Source organism: Gossypium hirsutum, chromosome A08 (genome assembly GCF_007990345.1).
Source record: "Gossypium hirsutum isolate 1008001.06 chromosome A08, Gossypium_hirsutum_v2.1, whole genome shotgun sequence".
NCBI lineage: Eukaryota > Viridiplantae > Streptophyta > Magnoliopsida > Malvales > Malvaceae > Gossypium > Gossypium hirsutum.
Window position 1 is genome coordinate 57,263,349 of NC_053431.1, and position 18,938 is coordinate 57,282,286.

An 18,938-nucleotide genomic window follows, 5' to 3' on the forward strand; every position below is an offset into this window, starting at 1 on the left:
ATTCTTTTATTAAATTTTATCTGTCTTTATCTTCTATCAATTTCATTCATGATATGTAATCCAAATATTAAAATCAACAGGATAAATAAGAAAACTGTAGAAAATTCAATAAAGTTTAAATAAATTCTTTTAAGATGAAAACAAAGATAAGTTAAACCAATATAATTACCCCATCAAATATATCCGAACTTGGGTGATAAATTCAAGTCCAAGTTCAAAATCTCGAATCCTCCTAATGCTTTCATAGTATGCATACCAAGCAAAAAGATAACTGCAATAGCTCGAAGCATATTTATATATATATATAAATAGCCAATCATGTATCTACACCTGGTCAAACTACAAGTTGAGAGCATCTTAAGATTCGAAGCTGTTTACTTATTAAGGTCGCATCAGATCTCATTTTGCAGTAGGCTGCAACAGTCAAATTCTAATAGTCACTCAAATATAGCAGAAAAAATATGTATTGTCTTCTAAATCTTATCACATCAGCAATCCAACAGGGAAATGACAACAAACTTATTTCATTACCTGATGTACGGTTATGGATAGCAAGATTTTGGATTCTAAACACTCTTACAATAAAAACAACAATAACAGCCATATCATTGAACAGTTATTCAGGTCCCTCACTTCTGCATGCCAAACTCAGTCCCTGCAACAATGAAACATTATATTAATTCTGTTGTTGCAAGTTCTTCAAGTTAACACAAAAGGGAAATTTTACTCCTTGTACCATTAAGAAGTCATACTGACATGTATGGAGATCGGTTTGAATCATTGTGATCACAAATACACAATTCAGTAATCATACCACATAAAATTAATGGAGACTGAACTGACCATTTGACATATTCAGAAAAGACAAAGGAGTTCCAACTGTGTATTATCAACGAATCCAAGGGGCACAATGAATAAGAGTGTGGTCTATTTGCCACATTACTTGCGCAACTTAATTTCTTTTGCACCAACGGTATCTACTTATCTTTCGAAGCATATCTTTAAGGATATATGTAAAGAAATATTTAAATGAAACTGGAATGATATATAGAACATAACCAGATATTTCTCCTAAAAGAATAGTCTTTATATAATTGATGAAGTTGGTTCAGCATGCAGCAAACTCGACAGCATGCAGGCCAAGAAGACCAAGTCATGCAGGAGCTGCTGATGCAAGCTTATTTTGTTTATTTTGTAATTCCTAGTCAATGAAATGTAATCTTAGTTCATTTCTAACTAAGTTAGGTTGTTGACAGATGTAATTAGCTTATGTATGAGCTGTAAACACAACTTTGTATAAGTTTACAAGTCAAAATTTCAAGTTTCCATGTCATTAGTGGAGGTAGGTGATGTTTAGGTAATTATTTGCTGTTTTTGACAAGCTTAGTGCTTGGTTTATGTATTGGCATTGTGCCATTATGCAATCTATGAATGAAGTTCAGTTTGATCATCAATTTTTCTCTTCATTTTTCTTAGCTTTTCTTTCTTTCTCTTGCTCGAATTCTCTTGTTTGCTCAGCAAGTCTCGAGACTTGCTTGACAAGTTTGCACTGAATCTGTTAGTTTCAGTTACAGCACCAACAATTGGTATCTAGAGCCTATTTCTTAAGGGATCTGTTACACAAATCTATGGCTTCATCAAGCTTTTCACCAGCTGCACCTCAAGTCTTCAATGGAGAAGGCTATCACATATGGGTGGTCAAAATGAAGACCTACCTGTAGGCTTTCGATCTGTGGGAGGTGGTCAACTCTGATGTTGAACCAGAGCCACTTAGAGCTAATCCAACAGTGGCTCAGATCAGGCAGCATGCTGATGAAAGGACCAAGAGGCACAAGGCTATGTCTTGCATCCAAAACTCAGTGTCTGATGTGATTTTCACAAGGATTATGGCCTGTGAATCACCAAAATAGGCCTGGGACAAGTTGCAGGAAGAGTTTCAAGGGACAGAAAGGACAAGGCAGCAACAGTTGTTAAACTTGACGAGAGATTTCGAGAATTTGAAGATGAAGGAAGAAGAAACTGTCAAGCAATATTCTGACAGGATTATGGCTGTGGTTAACAGCATCAGGCTCCTTGGAGAGCAGTTCAATGAAGCTAGGATAGTGGAGAAGGTTATAGCAACTCTGCCTGAGAGGTATGAGGCAAAAATCTCATCTCTCGAGGACTCAAGGGACCTGTCCACCATCTCCCTGACAGAGTTGATCAATGCTCTATATGCTCAAGAGCAGAGGAGAGCAAGCAGACTGGAGGAGCACCAAGAAGGTGCCTTTCAGGCAAGAACAAATACTGCCTACAAAGGCAAGAAGGCCTGGAGAGACAAGCCAAAGAATGATGCTGCAAGGAGAGAAGGTCAGACTTGCAAGCACTGCAGAAAGGCTGGTCATTCAGAAGAAAAATGCTGGTTTAATCCAGATGCTGTGTGTCAGCATTGTAAGAAAAAGGGTCATGTTGAGAGAGTCTGTAAGAGCAAGGCCAAATCAAGGCACAATCAGACTCAACAGATGAAAGCTGAGGCTCGAGTAGCTAAGGAGGACAGTGACCAAGAGGAGCAAGTCTTTGCTGTGTCATGCTCAGCTGCTCAGGAAAGGTCCTCATCTGGTTGGCTCCTAGACAGTGGATGCACCAACCACATGACACCTGATGCTGCAATCTTCAAGTCTTTAGACAGAAGCTGCAGAACTAAAGTCAAGATAGGAAATGGTCATTTTATTCAAGCTGAAGGCAAGGGTGATGTGCTGATATGCACCCTTACAGGTAGCAAAGTAATTTCAAATGTGCTGTTGGTGCCTGAAATTGACAGAAACCTGCTCAGCATAGCTCAGTTGCTGGAAAAAGGTTATTCAGTTGTGTTTAAAGACCACCAGTGCCAAATCAGTGATCCAAGTGGATCCAAACTGATGGCAGTCCCTATGGCTGATAAGAGCTTTGTGGTTGACTGGACAAAAAAGTTAGACATTGCCTACACAGCCACTTCAGATGAATCCAAGCTGTGGCATCAAAGACTGGGACATGCCAACTTCAGATCGATGGCCCGAATGGTCAGAGAGGACCTGGCTGAAAATTTCATCAACTCAGTGGACCATGATGATGTATGTGAAGTATGTCAGCTAGGAAAGCAGGCCAGACTCCCATTTCCCTCGAATCAAGCCTGGAGAGCCTCTGAAAAACTCCAACTGGTGCATACTGATGTGTGTGGCCCTATGAAGACTGAGTCATTAAGTGGAAACAGGTATTTCATACTGTTCATTGATGATTTCTCGAGATATTGCTGGATTTACTTCTTAAAACAGAAATCAGAGGTGGCCACTGTGTTTTGGAAGTTCAAGACTGCTTCTGAGACTGAAACAGGCTGCAAGCTGAAGACCATAAGGTCTGATAATGGGACTGAGTACACCTCAGCTCAGTTCCAAGCCTTCTGTGATAAGGCAGGCATCAAACATCAACTTACCAACACATATACACCTCAGCAGAATGGGGTAAGTGAAAGGAAGAATAGGAGTTTGATGGATATGGCCAGGTGCTTGATGATTCAGAAGAATCTGCCTAAAGCACTATGGGCAGAAGCAGTTAACACTGCAACATACATTCAAAATAGACTTCCAACCAAGGCTTTGGATCAAAAGACCCCATTCGAGGCCTGGTTTAGCTTCAAGCCATCACTGGCTCATCTGAAGGTCTTTGGATGCATCTGTTATGCACATGTACATGCTGTTAAAAGGGACAAATTGTCTGAAAGGGCTCGACCTGGTGTTTTGGTGGGGTATAGCACTGTTAAGAAGGGCTATAGGATTTTAGATCCTTCAACAAACAAAGTGTCAGTAAGCAGGGATGTGGTATTTGATGAGAGGTCATGTTGGAACTGGGAAAGACATGAACCTGAAGAAGTTTCTGAAGAACTTCCAGCAGACCAAGCTGAGCCAGACCAAAATCTCCCTGAAATGGATATTGATGATGAACCAGTCAGAGGAACAAGGTCATTGGCTGAGATTTATGAAAGGGCTCATGTAGCCATAGCTGAACCAAGCAACTTTGAAGAGGCTGAGGCACAGCAAGGGTGGAAGCAGGCAATGGCTGAGGAAATCAGCATGATTGAGAAGAACCAGACCTGGGAATTGGTTGAAAGGCCAGTCAAAAGGAAGGTGATTGGGGTGAAATGGGTGTATAAAGCCAAGCAGAATGCTGATGGTACCTTGAACAAGCTGAAAGCAAGGCTAGTTGTCAAGGGGTTCAGTCAGAGGTATGGCTTGGACTACCTGGAGACCTTTGCACCAGTGGCCAGGCTCGACACCATCAGACTGCTGATTGCCTTAGCAGCACAGCTCGAATGGAAGATCCATCAACTTGATGTGAAATCAGCCTTTCTAAATGGTTTCTTAGATGAAGACATCTATGTTGAACAACCACAAGGGTTTGAAATAGCTGGCAGAGAGTATATGGTCTACAAACTGAAGAAGGCCCTATATGGATTAAAACAGGCTCCAAGGGCTTGGTATAGCAGAATCGATGGCTACTTGACTGATCTGGGATTCGATCGAAGCAAGAGTGAGCCAACACTGTATGTCAAGAAACAAGGGACACAAATACAACTCATTGTGTCCCTGTATGTTGATGATCTTCTAGTGACAGGAGGAGATCGAGTAGTGCTGGCTGACTTCAAGACCAAGATGCAGGAAGTGTTTGAAATGTCTGATCTTGGGGAGATGTCATATTTTCTTGGAATGGAGGTGTCTCAAGTACAGAATGAGATATTTTTAAGCCAGAGAAGCTTTGCCACAAAGATTCTGACCAGGTTCTCCATGCAAAACAGCAAGGCAACTAAAACACCTGTTGCTGTTGGAGAAAAACTATCGAGCCAAGGTGATTTTAAGAAAGTTTGTGAAACAACCTACAGGAGTCTAGTTGGTTGCTTGCTATACTTGACTGCCACTAGACCAGGCATCATGTATGCTGTAGGATTGCTCTCAAGGTTCTTGCATTGCTGTAATGAGAAGCATTTCCAAGCTGCAAAGAGAGTGCTGAGATATGTCAAAGGCACTTTAAACTATGGTTTGAAGTACAGCAAAGAAGGAAATCTGAAGCTGGTTGGCTACACTGGTAGTGACTGGGCTGGCTCGATAGATGACATGAAAAGCACCTCAGGGTATGCTTTTAACCTTGGTTCAGCCATGTTTTGTTGGAGCTCAAAGAAGCAAAGTCTAGTAGCTCAATCTACTGCTGAAGCAGAGTATGTGGCAACAGCAAGTGCTGTCAACCAAGCCATATGGCCAAGGAAAATATTGGCTGACTTGAATGTGCATCAAGAAGAAGCTACTGAGATCTTCTGTGACAACCAATCTGCAGTAGCAATTGCTAAAAATCCAGTGTTCCATGGAAGAACAAAACATTTCAGCATCAAGTTGCATGTTGTTCGAGAAATGGAGCAAGCTCAGGAAGTAAAGCTGATCCACTGTAATTCAGAGGATCAACTTGCAGACATTTTAACCAAAGCCCTTAGTGTCACAAGGTTTGAATGTCTAAGAAAGAAGCTAGGTGTTTGCTCCATGCAAACCAAAGAGGAGTGATGAAGTTGGTTCAGCATGCAGCAAACTCGACAGCATGCAGGCCAAGAAGACCAAGTCATGCAGGAGCTGCTGATGCAAGCTTATTTTGTTTATTTTGTAATTCCTAGTCAATGAAATGTAATCTTAGTTCATTTCTAACTAAGTTAGGTTGTTGACTGATGTAATTAGCTTATGTATGAGCTGTAAACACAACTTTGTATAAGTTTACAAGTCAAAATTTCAAGTTTCCATGTCATTAGTGGAGGTAGGTGATGTTTAGGTAATTATTTGCTGTTTTTGACAAGCTTAGTGCTTGGTTTATGTATTGGCATTGTGCCATTATGCAATCTATGAATGAAGTTCAGTTTGTTCATCAATTTTTCTCTTCATTTTTCTTAGCTTTTCTTTCTTTCTCTTGCTCGAATTCTCTTGTTTCCTCAGCAAGTCTCGAGACTTGCTTGACAAGTTTGCACTGAATCTGTTAGTTTCAGTTACAGCACCAACAATAATAAACCACCCAGGATGTCAGAGCTAATCATCAAGCTTCTATCAACTAGGAAGAGAACACAGGCATCAAGTAACAGCAGATAAACTGAATTTGAAAATGTCAAAAGGAGACCAAACAGCACATTCAGCAACATAAAAGAAAGTTGTTTTATGAACTGACTTGGTCCATAAAAAATGGCTTTCAAATTTGAAAAAAAAAATAACTTATTTTCCGGAGGAGAAGAAGAGAAAAGCAAAAGAGAGTGTTTTAGAGAAGAAAATAAAAGAACGAGAGAGAGAATGCTTTCTTCATTTCATTTCTCATACGATACGATAGTGCATCTACAATTATATAATAAACTTTGGACTACTAATTACCAAACTACCACTAAATTCAACTACCTATTTTGACCCATAACAATACCCCACTCTTTAAAACATCCTTGTCCTCAAGGATGACATTCTAGCATGGTAGAAACATCGTAGTGGAAACCTTTTGCTTCAAAGAAAGCTGTTTTAGAGTAGGTAAACGAGACTTTGTTGTATGGGCATAGAAGAATGCATCAAGCTCTTGACTTTGTTGGATCCAAGGAGCCTTTCAAGTAGTTATCTCAATTATAATACAACTTGCACTCCATGTATCTACAAGATGCCCCAGCTTGAAGGCATTACTTTCAGTATAAGCCACTAAGACAATTCCGGTATCTTTAATTTTGTAGAAATACTAAAGTGGAAGGCAAAGTGGCTTCTCATAGGACATCTTATGCTCGTGGTAGTGGTTCATTTGTCTTGGAAAATACCATTTTTAAAACTCCTAGTGATGGCTCTAATACCAATTGATACAGACCGTTAGAGAGCCACACCTCAAAAACTAGCTATTGAGATTGGAGAACCTAAATCCATATAAACTCCACTAGGAAATGCCATAACCTTGTGGGATCCAAGTCCCACACCTTGCAATTGAACAATCCACTACACTCTACAGTCCCCGCACCCACACTTGTTGGCTTTGAGCTAGCTTAATCACCCTAGGCACACATTGCAATAATATCACTGCTCACACCACATAATTGCAGCTGGGAGTCATGATGATTAGCTCGAGTACCAACAATGCAAGCCTAAAACTTACAATGAAGAATTACACAAGAAAGAGAAAGGAGGAAAGAGAAAAGAAAATAGAAGAAAATAAGATTACATGAGAAAGAATACTTTCTTCATTTCATTTCTCATACCATAAGATAGTGCATATACAATTAGATAACAAACTTTGGAGTACTAATTACCAAACTACCACTTGCCACTAAGGTCAACTTAAAAGTTTTCAAGAGAGCATTTAATAAAACTGTTTTGTTATTATTAACTAAAATTCTAATTGGGAAAATAATTCCATTATTCTAATAAACTACTAAAACATAAGGGGAAAATAGTTTCCTTATTCTAATATACTAAAAGATAAAATAAAATATTACTAGAATATAAATAAAACTTATCTGCCTAAATAAATTTAAAATATATACAAATTTCAACACCCTCCCTCAAGTTAGTGCATATATATCAATTATGCCCAACTTGGTTACAAGAAAATTAAATTTGTCTTAAAGAGCCCTTTGGTAAGTATGTCAGCAATTTGTTGTTTTGAAGGAATAAACGACATGCGCACTTGGCCTTCTTCAATCTTCTCCTTGATAAAGTGTCTATCATCATGCTGGACTGGGTTGTAAGCAATACTAATGGCAACTTTGCTATCACATACAACTTCATTGGCGAAGTTATTGGTTTCCTCAACTCTTCCATAATTCTTTTTAACCACATCATTTCACAAATTCCTTGAGCTATTGATCTAAACTCAGCCTCTGCACTACTTCTTGCTACAACACTTTATTTTTTGCTTTGCCAAGTCACAAGGTTTCTCCTAACAAATGTACAGTATCTTGATGTAGATCTTCTATCTGTTATTGAGTCTGCCCAATCTGCATCTATATAAGCTTCAATTCCTCTTTGTTCAGATTTCTTGAAGAATAAGCCCTTTCCAAGTGAACTCTTCAAGTATCTTAGAATTCGAAACACTGCTTCTTCATGTTCCTCCATTGGGGAGTGCATAAATTGACTCACTAAGCTCACTGTAAAAATTATGTTTGGCCTTATATGTGATAAGTAAATTAACTTACCAACTAATCTTTGGTACTGCCCTTTATCAACTAATTAACCTTCTTTATTTTCGAATTTTACATTTGGATCAATTAGTGTGTCAACTGAGCAACAACCAGTCATCCCAGCCTCTTTTAAAATATCAATCACATATTTTTTTGAGAGACCACAAGATCTTTCTTTGTTCGAGCAACTTTCATTCAAAGAAAGTATTTCAAAAGACCCCAAGTCTTTGATCTTAAACTCCAATGCTAGATGCTCCTTGAGATGTCTTATTTCATCCACATCATCTCCTGTAATAATGATATCACCGACATAAACTATAATAACTGCTATTCTACCTCTTTGTGAGTGTCGATAAAACATTGTAGATCAGCTTGCCCTTTTGAGTAACCTTGTTTTTTAACTTGAGTGAACCGTTCAAACTAAACTCGAGGAGACTGCTTTAAACCATACAAAGATTTCTTAAGTTTACATACTCGAGTTCCAAATTTTTCTTCAAAACCTGAAGGAGGATCCATGTAAACTTCTTTTTCAAGTTCCTCATTTAGGAAAGCATTCTTCACATCTAGCTACTGTAAGGACCAATCAAAATTAATAGCAACTGATAAAAGAACTCTAACAGAATTTAATTTAGCTACTGGAGCAAATGTTTCAAGATAATCTATCCCGTATGTTTGAGTGTACCCTTTAGCCCTTAGTCGAGCTTTGTATCTATCTAAAGATCCATTCGGTTTGAATTTGGTTGTGTACACCCACTTATAGCCCATAGTTTTTTTCCCTATAGGTAATTCCACTATTTCTGATATACCTGTTTTTTCAAGAGTGCGCATCTCTTCTAAAATAGCCTCCTTCCAATCAGGAATTTGTAAAGCATCTTTCACATTTTTGAGTATTTTCACAGTATCAAGACATGAAGCAAAGGTTGAGAATGTCGAAGACAAGGCTTTATAAGACACAAAGTTAGACATGGGATATTTGACAACATTTCTAACCCCTTTTCATTTAGCAATTGGAATATCTAAATAAGAAAATTCATTGGTTGAATTATGAGCTTTACTTGGACTTTTGACAAGATCTTACGGGTCAGATTCTTGGTGATGAATCTAGTGGATTCCACTTTCTTGATTTCGATTTCTTCTTGAGTAAACAATTAACTCATTTATTTGTTCTTTATTCTCATGATCAAACTCTACATCTTCATAGTCCTTTTCATTAACAACATTAACATCATTAATTTCTGTGTTAATCATAAATTCATTTTCCCCATTATTAGAATCCCTATATTGTATATTACTAATGTTTTCTTGATCAATTATAGAATCTTCCTTACTATAATTCTCTCCCTGAAGATTAGAATCAAAGTAAGATTGCGTTTCAACAAATGTAACATTAATGATAACAATAATCTTCCTATCAATTGGATCGTAACATTTGTAACCCATTTTATTATAAACTTATTCAACAAAGACGCATTTTTTTATGCTAGGATCTAGTTTACCTTGGTTGTGAAAATGAACAAAAACACTACACCCAAAAATTCAGAGGGATAAATCTGTGATCAATTTAGAGTTAGAAAAGTTACCTTTAAAGAGACTAAAAGGATTTCTATAGTTTAGAGTTTTACTAGGCATTCTATTAATAAGATATGTAGCTATTAACAAGGCTTCGCCTTAAAGATAATGTGGTACCTGACTAGTGAACATCAAGTCTCTAGTTACTTCCAAAGGATGTCGGTTTTTTCTTTCTACAACCCCATTTTGTTGTGGTGTATTTGTACAAGAGTTTTGGTGGACTATACCATGTTTGGTTAAGAAAACACCTAATTGATCACTAAAAAATTCCTCACCATTGTCACTCCGAAGTACTTTTATTTCCACACCAAATTGTGTTTTCACTATAGCATAAAAAACTGAAACACATTTTTAACTTCAAACTTATATTTTAATAAAAACACCCAACAAATGCGAGTATGATCATCAATAAATGTGACAAACCAACGTTTTCCTGGAAAAGTTGAGACTCTTGAAGGTCTCCAAATATCACTATGAATTAACGAAAAAAGTTTGGAAGCTTTATATTTTTAAGGTGAGAAAAATGACTGATGATGTTTAGCCAATTCACAAAATTCACAGTGATATGGAGGACTTTTATTTTTAAATAGATTAGGTAACAAATATCTTAAATATTAAAAATTAAGATGTCCAAGCCTATAATGCCAAATCATAACCTTATCAAAAATAGAAGCAGAATTTAAACATAAAATAGTTGTTGGTTGACTTAGATGGTCATCATCAAGAAAGTAAATTCCACCAGATTCTTTAGCATTGCCAATTATCCTCCCTGAGATTATGTCCTAAAATTTACACATAGAGAAGTCAAATATAACATGACAATTCGAGGACTGAGATAATTTACTGACCGATATGAGATTATAAGCTGGATTTGGCACATCTAAAACATTATGTAAAATCAAGGAATGCGAAATTTTAACAATGCCTTTCCCGACTATTGCCGAGAATGACCTATCTACTACTTTGATTTTTTTTTATTTCCTGCACAAGGTGTGTAAGTTGAAAAAAGAAAATAACTACTAGTCATGTGATCACTAGCTCCAAAATCAACAATCCACGTGTTTGTTTTACAAGGCTTGGCACTAAAAAAATAGAAAATTTAGTACCTGATTAGGCAAAGGAGGAAGAAGATTATTGGATGAGTTAGGAAGATAAGAATTCATCTGAAATTGTAGTGATTGAAAAAGCTGGTGTAGATGCTCTAGTTGTTCCTTAGTCAATGGAGACCCTTCTAGCGAACTTTGGCCCTCATAATTTTCATTACTTGTTTCAACGGTAAAACTTTCTTCCTCTGTTTGATTGTTGGATCTCTTATCTCTAATGAAGGTTGTTTTAACCATGATGCTACTAAAGAAAACTTAGCTCAGATGCCATGAAAGTTTTCAAGAGAGCATTTAATAAAACTGTTCTGTTATTATTAACTAAAAAACTTTAGAAGAGTTCTAATCCTAATTAGAAAAATAATTCCCTTATTCTAATAAACTACTAAAAGATAAAATAAAATATTCCTAGAATATGAATAAAACTTATCTACCTAAATAAGATTTATCTACCCAAATAAATTTAAAATATATACATATTTCAACACAACTACCTATTTTGACCAATAACAATACTTTTTGTTGTTGGTTTAGATGATCTTGAAACCAATTTCTGGAAGATGGGTTGGCATTCAAGTGCCTTATGCATGGCATTTGAATGCTCTTGCTGAATAAAATGGCAGTCGCATCTTGCTTCTGAAATAGAATGCCCAACTTGATGCTCAACTTCTAAATATGGTCACTAGTGTGAACTTTTTGATACTTACCCAAGGACAAATGGTTATTTGAATGGCAACCTATTTTTCCATGTTTGTAATTTTTATCTGTAAAGGTCTTGGTGCATATGCTGGTGAAATTTCAGATAAGCTTCCGCAGTTTCCTAAGGCTAAATAAATGTTCTTGAAGACTTATTCGTTGTTAAAAAAACTAAAGTAATCAGTATAGGAGATTTTTGGTGAAAGGGCTGGGTAAACTTGTTAGCATGAAGCAGTTGGATAGTTGAAAAAAGTGCTCAAGAGAGATTATCCAGAAATTTATGAAATGGTGAAAGTTTTCTTATCAGGGTCGAGCTATGTTAATTGGACTTGCAACACAGGTACGAATCCAAGTGGCGAACATGGTAATTCTTGAAATTTCGAACACGGAGACACTGTCCGAATTTTAGACACAGATACTTAGACACTTACCAAAAGTTGGACACGGTAATAGGACACATCTAACATTTAAAAAATATACTTTAATAACATTTAAATTTAAACATTTTAATATGATCAAAGTTTGAAATACCAAAACCCAAAAGATTTAATGTATCATAATAGCATAACACATTTGGTAAAAGTAAAAAAAATATAATAAACTAAAATTTTAAGCTAATAAAAATATATAAGTCTTCAAAATTATTCAACTCACTTGCCACAGTCATCGTCGTTTCTTTCTTCCCCTACTAAGTTGAAAGCTACAATTTCTATTTTAGGATCATTCAATGAAAGATCTACAACTTCGAGCAAATTCTCTTCATATTATCTCCACCTAGTAATAATAGTTTAATAATTTGCTTAAATATAATTAATTATAAAAATGATTTGCATTCCTATATCCCAAAATGAAGTTGGACCTATTTTGTACCAACAGAAAACGAAGATTTGAATGTACAAAAACCAAATCTTCAAGGGTAGATGATAACAATTTGTTCCTCTTGACCGTTTGTATCAAGGAAGAAGTACCCCAATTTCTTTCACAATAAGAAGAAAATGCAGGTTGAGAAAGAAGCCTAAAAGCAAGGCCTTGAAGCAAGGTTGTGGTTGCACCATTGTTAGCGCACCAAGACAAAAGGTCTCCATACCCTCTCGTTGGAATGACATGAGGTTAACTGAAGTAACCCAGCCCACAAGAAAGGACACCATATTTAGAGCACACCTTTCGAATATCAACTTCATCAGTGAAGAACTCTCAAAAACATTTATCTCTAAGCAATGTGACTTCTTCGTCTTCATTTGGAGCTTTTCTTGGAAAGCCACTACTTCCCACTTGAAGCCATTTTGTAGTATAATTTTAGGAACTAGCGAGTGAGTCATGTAGGGAATAGGTGTTTTACATCTAATAACCTCTTCTCAAGAAATTTTTGGATTGCATCAAAAAATTTTGAATGCCCAATTATCAAGTCTTGGTCCTCACGGTAAAAAATTATTTCCTTAATTTTTTCTATCATTGAGTCCCACTTGTCATAGATTAGATGCAATATAGCTCCATCTTTATCAGCTTCCCTCAAAAAATCAATCATAGGCTATGTGAACTTTAACAAAAAATCAATTTTGTCCCACCATGTTTCACTAAGTAATAAATCTCTAATCTTCATTACATTCAGTTCAACAAGGCTTTTTCCATTAACCTTAAACTCTTTCCATTCTAGGTCCGTCATCGTTTTTTCCAAAGCTTCTTTCACTTTCATCAAATACTCAACCACGATAATGTTAGAAGCAAACCTAGTCTCGACGACCTTCAATAATTTCACATTTGAATATCTATTGAAAATAAATCCTGACAAGTTATGATTTAGGATAAAGCAGTTCACTTTATGCACCTCAACCACCAAATCTTTCACCCATTTACATTCCAAATAATGAGATGATTTATCAAAAGGCTGACAAATAGCTTTTAATGCCATGTTCAAGCAATGAACAACATGAGCCCAAAAAATATGAGAAAACTTTGATTCAATCAACGCACCTGCATTTTGAAATTGGATGCATTATCTGATAAGAGTTGCACGATATTTTCTACTCTGATTTCTTCAATGCCCTCAATGAACAAGCTTGCTATATATTCAACATCTTTAGTTTTGTCATTTGAATCAACAACCATGATAAACATTGAACCACTCAAAGAAGCTGCCATTATGTTAATTAGAGGCCTTTGTTGAAGATCAGACCACCCATCTAAACATATAAAAGTTCCCCTCTTTCTCCATGTGTCTCGTATAAGTAAAAGAAGCCTATCAACATGTGTCCTTTCTTGAGTTAATAATGTCATCTGAAGTCGATCAAATGTAGGAGGTACATAATCGGCAAAATTTGTAGTTGTTAACTTTAGAACCCAACTTCAAAGCCAAGGATTTCTTACGAAATTAAAAGGTATGGCAATAGTGTAAAATGCTCGGGCACACTCCTTATCTACTCTATCTTTGTCTGTTGCGGTGAAAGACAACTCCAAAGCTCCTTTTTTTAGGCTGAACTAGATCAGACCTTGGGGAAGTGACATGTAATATGTTTTCTGTTTTGATTGTATAACTATGTTTGCTTTCTTCCGTTCAACAGCTGCAGGCTCTCTTCTATGCTCTTGAAGTATTTCATCAATAACAAATTTACACTATTCAATGCCTTGATTAGCAATCTTCAATAAGTGAGCTTTCACTTTTGTGTATGATCCTGCTCTCACAGCACCGCAATACTGGCAACAAAACTTTTTATTACCACCAAATTTGGCTCCTTCTATCAGCTCCACCTGCTTCCACAGCAGTGTTAGTTCGTTGGTTGCTAACATCTTTATATTTTTTTTATCAATGATTTCACTTGGTTTTTTTTTTTTATGTTATGAATCATAAGGTAAAAAGACAAATGCATAATAAATTTGAGAAAAATAATACAATCATATTCACTTCAATAAATTTGGAAAGTTTATATTGTAAAATTTATTACTCTCTAATTTTATGCAAAGTATATTAATATTTTAAATTCTTTTTTTTACGACAAGTATCAACTTTATGGCTGATTTATGTGAATATACTGAAAAAAAATTAATTGAAAAACCAAGCTAATTTTTTGAAAATTTACCAATTTACGCTTTTTTTTGGAGAGAGAGAAAAACACATCTTACAAAGCATGTTTTCACTAATGTGTTAGTGACAACGTGCTCTGTAAGACACATTTTCACTTTGACAAAAATTATTTTTTTCTTTTTTCTTTTCTCTTTCTTGTGATTGGAAATTAAAAGTTTGTAAATTTATTTTTGTCCATGTTTTAGATAGACATAGTTATAATTTTAAAGAATGTTTGAATTTATGGTGGTGTCGTGGAGCTGGGTGACTTACAAAATTCATTTACCATGTGAGTATGGAACCATCACCCGGGAAGCCGAATCGCGTAGCAACTCAAGGTCCCCGTTGACAATAATTATATGATTTGGGGTTGACGTGTAACTAAGGCTTGAAATTTACAAATGTTAAACTATTAAGGGATGGAACATAAATGGAGCTGTAGTTGACAGTGGTTATGTGGGCATGACAATGAGTTTTTTTATCAAAAGTAAATGCTTTATAAAACTCAAAACATAAATATAAAGAAGAAAAACATAGTGACGTTTTAGTACAATCAAGTAATGCATCATATCCACCACCACCGAAGGCGGTGGCCCCGTTATTATAACTTGTGACAGCATTTGGGTGTAACAAGTTAAACTAACAGGACCACCTCATTAGATGGAGATAGACAACACATAACTTGATTATACTAGAAAACCCCTTCCATTTTCCTTCCTCGCACCAATGTTTGAGTTTTATGAAACATGTTCTTCTTATTAGAAGACTCGTTGTCATACCTACCTTAGCATCATCAAATATATCTATAACATATATAAAAAACAAATAACCTGATTTACAGTGGTGCCGTGAAGCTAAGTGACCTACTAGTCATTGGAAAAATTAACCATTGAAAGGAAAGCGCATCCTATAAGACATGCTTTCACTGATGAGGCAATGAAAACGTCTTATAGGACGCGCTTTTGTTCTCTCCTGAAAACACATCTTATGTGGCACGTTTTCCTTTTTCTCTCAAAAAAACATCGTAAATCGCTAAGTTTAAAGAAATTCATACTAGTTTTTAAAATAATTTTTTTCAGCATATTTATATAAATTAACCTCAACTTTATATTAATATTTTATAACCTAATATGTAATAACCAGTTTATAATAATAATTAAAATTTTTTAAGGCTTCACATTTACATTATTTTGGCCTATTAATAACTTTTGGTCCAACCAACATAAAATAAAAAATAAAAAAAGCCTTGTAAAGAAAAACCCTAACAACTAAACACATTCTCTTTTTCCCTGTTACTGTTGAGTGTTGGCCATCGTTAGGCTGTCTCCCCTATCATTTTTTTTTCTTTTCCTCTACCAACACCTACCTGATCAAAACGTGCCGACGATCATCTCCGCCGCTGCCGTGTATCCTCCTCCTTTTGTTTCCTTTTCCTCCTAGTTTTTCTTCTCAGTTTGCCTGCTACCACGTCCGTCGATTTTTGTCGGATCTGATTTCGTATTCGATGTTAAAATCCATGTCAAATCGTGTCGACATTGGTATAACACCCCCAACTATTGAGTCTGGGTAACGGAGGGGATGAGTCTTCCAAGCCGAGAAGAATGGTGCAAGAGTACTAAAATTATATTGTTTTCTTGATGATCCTAAAAATACTAAAACTAATTTGAATGCCTTATGGATGGAATTTGAATGCCCTTGTTGAAATAGTTGAAGAAGAGCTTAAGAGAGATTATCTGGAAACTTATGTTGGAAGTGGTAAAATTTTCTTGCTAGGGTAGACTTCCAAACCGGGGAGAATGGTGCAGGAGTACTAAAACTATATTGTTTTCTTGATGATCCTAAAATTATAGTCTTCCAAGATTATGAAAACTTACTTTCTATTTTCTTGATAATCTTTAAAATAATTTCTAGAAAATGGGTTGGCATTCAAATGCCTTATGGATGGAATTTGAATGCCCTTGCTGAAATAGAATGGAAATCACATCTCACTTCTAGACGATGTCTTATGCTGTTCATTGACTCGAAATTCATTTTTTCTCAACCCTTCCTCAAAAGAAACACCAAAAAATGCATAAATGATCTTATGAAAACTATTTTCCGCAAAACAAACTTGTCCAAAGAGCAACGTTATGCAAAGTTTAGGCACATATACAACCAAATTATGAACACAAAAATATGGTGTTTCAATGCACCCACCTATATATTTTGTGTGCTATTCTAAGTCTCTAATTATGTGATCCATATAAAAGACCATGCATGCACCAAGTATCAAATTACATTCTCAATTGCTGTAGTTCAATTTATCCAAACTACTCCATTACATGAATTACATCCTCTAAAGTCTGTCCATGAAGATAAGATAACTCTCAAATGTATGAATCTCCTTTCCATCAATTTGCAACCTGCATTTCCGTTCTCAAAGCTTATAGCAACCAATGTCCTAGTAATCAAATTCAATCCTCATTGACAAAAAACCACACTGAACAGTATCGCAGCTTGAACTTTCTTGAAAATGATTCCCGAATAATTTGCTCAAACCTGCTAGATGTATTTACTGCACCTAGTGCACACATCACGTATATTGAAGCCATTCCAATTGCATGCACAGTTATCACACCCATGTGATGTTCCCCCAAAGATTACATTAAATATTTGGAGCTCACTAACCTTGAAAAGTAATAAGAAGAGACTTAAGGTTTCTGACTTATGAGCTTATTTGGTTCAATGGCCTAATACTTAATAATGCATTGGTCCTACTACCAGATGATTAAAGATTCTTACAGTTTGCACCTAACTGATTACATAAGCTCATTGCAGGAGTCCTTAAATCCCCAATCCCACCAAAAGCAAAATGACTTATTAATAAAACTACGCTATCATGTTTAAGTGAATGAACATCTCTGTAGTTGTAGTAGCCTCACACTGAATAGCCCCTTAATAGTCAATATTACAAGAGTCTCAATAAGCCAGTTTGCAGTTCTCTTTTTCTCAAAGTAGATCCGAATTCAGAACAGTCATCGCTCACAAAGATGATTAAGAAACAAGAAAACATCTAAATTTGGTTATTTCCTAAGGGCTTTTGCCACCACATAAATCATTCCTTTGCATATACTTGTCGCACGATTCAGCTAAGTAGGTTTAGGCTTTTTCTTTACACAAATCCCATAATTCAGCCAAACAGTTTCACAAACAACAATATAGTAAGAAATAATTTGATCAAGACAATGGTAAAAAGAAGGTTCAATAGATAATATAAAGAACGAATTAGGGCCTCAGATTACCTTCCTTAGCTGAATGCAGCCACTCATTCTGACTCAACCTCCTCAACCTTCGGACCTATATCCGAAATCATTAAACACAATGATCAATACAGTTCAGACATTCCCTCCCCCAAACAACAATGTTGACTCATTCCAAAACAAATAAAATAATGGTTTAACATTCAATCGTTTCGTTACTTTTACCCCTAGCGTTGCTTTTGACTTCCTAAAACCTTGTTAAAATTAAAAGGAAGTAGTAAACGAAAAAAAAAATCAATTGAAAACGAGCTAAATAGGCGAAAATTATTCATCTTTTTTTTTTCAAATTTATTCAGGAAGTAAAATAGCGAGTAATAAAATTAACAATCAATCGAGCTTAAATAAAATAAAGAAAATAAAAGTAGCATATATTTAAAATAAAAAAGATTAGGACCGTGGAGGGACGGATGGCGGCCATCCTTGCCCCAACCAATGCCGCGGGTGGCGTCAAGGTACTGGCTAACGAGGTGGCGGCACTTCTGGAGATGGTTGACTCCTTCGATGCGGTAACACCACCTGACTTTGTCTCGTAAGATCTTCGCCTTCTCAATGTCTATCCATTTCTCTCGAACTATATGCTCCCTCATTTCCAGCATGGCAACTGGGTCTTGGTAGGGGTTGGCCGGGTCGAAGTCATCTGGCCCGGTTTCTTCGAACTCTAGCACTCCCTTCTTTCTCCCCATCTCTCTCTATGCTCTTGTTTTGCGCTGTGCTTCCTCCAGATTTGCGGGGGATTTTAAGTCTCGTATTTGGGGTTTGGGATTTTCTTGTTGGGCTTAAACATAATTATTTTTTGCGGAGTTGTTTTATTTATGTTGGGCTTAAAACATGATAAGTTCTTCCACCCAACTCTTTACTGTTCAGAAGTTTTCTAAGTTCATGACATGGAGGAAAGAAAATATTTTATATTATTATAAAATTATTTTAATAAATAATTATTGGTGAAATGACAATAAATTTTATATAAATTTATTAATTTTGTATTCGATTCTCAAATAATATATTTTAATTATTTTATTTAAAAACTATAAAGAAGT

General features: G+C 35.9%; 1 protein-coding gene across 4 annotated transcripts; it reads right to left on the minus strand.

The window, feature by feature from the left end:
• Positions 1 to 360: 360 nt before the first annotated feature.
• On the minus strand, positions 361 to 18,651 carry LOC107915573 (NADH dehydrogenase [ubiquinone] 1 beta subcomplex subunit 10-B). 4 transcript variants are annotated; one of them, XM_016844744.2, is made up of 3 exons: positions 18,296 to 18,645; positions 17,884 to 17,938; positions 361 to 655 (listed from the first exon to the last, which is right to left on the minus strand). In XM_016844744.2, exons 1-2 carry the CDS (start codon positions 18,582 to 18,584, stop codon positions 17,907 to 17,909), a joined length of 321 nt encoding a protein of 106 aa, XP_016700233.1. In that variant the 5' UTR covers positions 18,585 to 18,645; the 3' UTR covers positions 361 to 655; positions 17,884 to 17,906. The 4 variants fall into 4 exon arrangements, with proteins under 4 accessions (XP_016700233.1, XP_016700338.1, XP_040930631.1 ...); XM_016844849.2 differs by lacking the exon at positions 361 to 655 and adding an exon at positions 12,123 to 14,289 and having other exon boundaries at positions 18,296 to 18,651; XM_041074697.1 differs by lacking the exon at positions 361 to 655 and adding an exon at positions 15,670 to 16,091 and having other exon boundaries at positions 18,296 to 18,651.
• Positions 18,652 to 18,938: the final 287 nt, after the last annotated feature.

Coding starts and splice junctions, on each gene's coding strand:
- LOC107915573 (XM_016844744.2), bottom strand. CDS start 18,584: ATGGGGAGAAAGAAGGGAGTGCTAGAGTTCGAAGAAACCGGGCCAGAT. Junction 17,939..18,295: donor CCGCCATCCGTCCCTCCACG/GTCCTAATCTTT, acceptor TTTCGGATATAG/GTCCGAAGGTTGAGGAGGTT.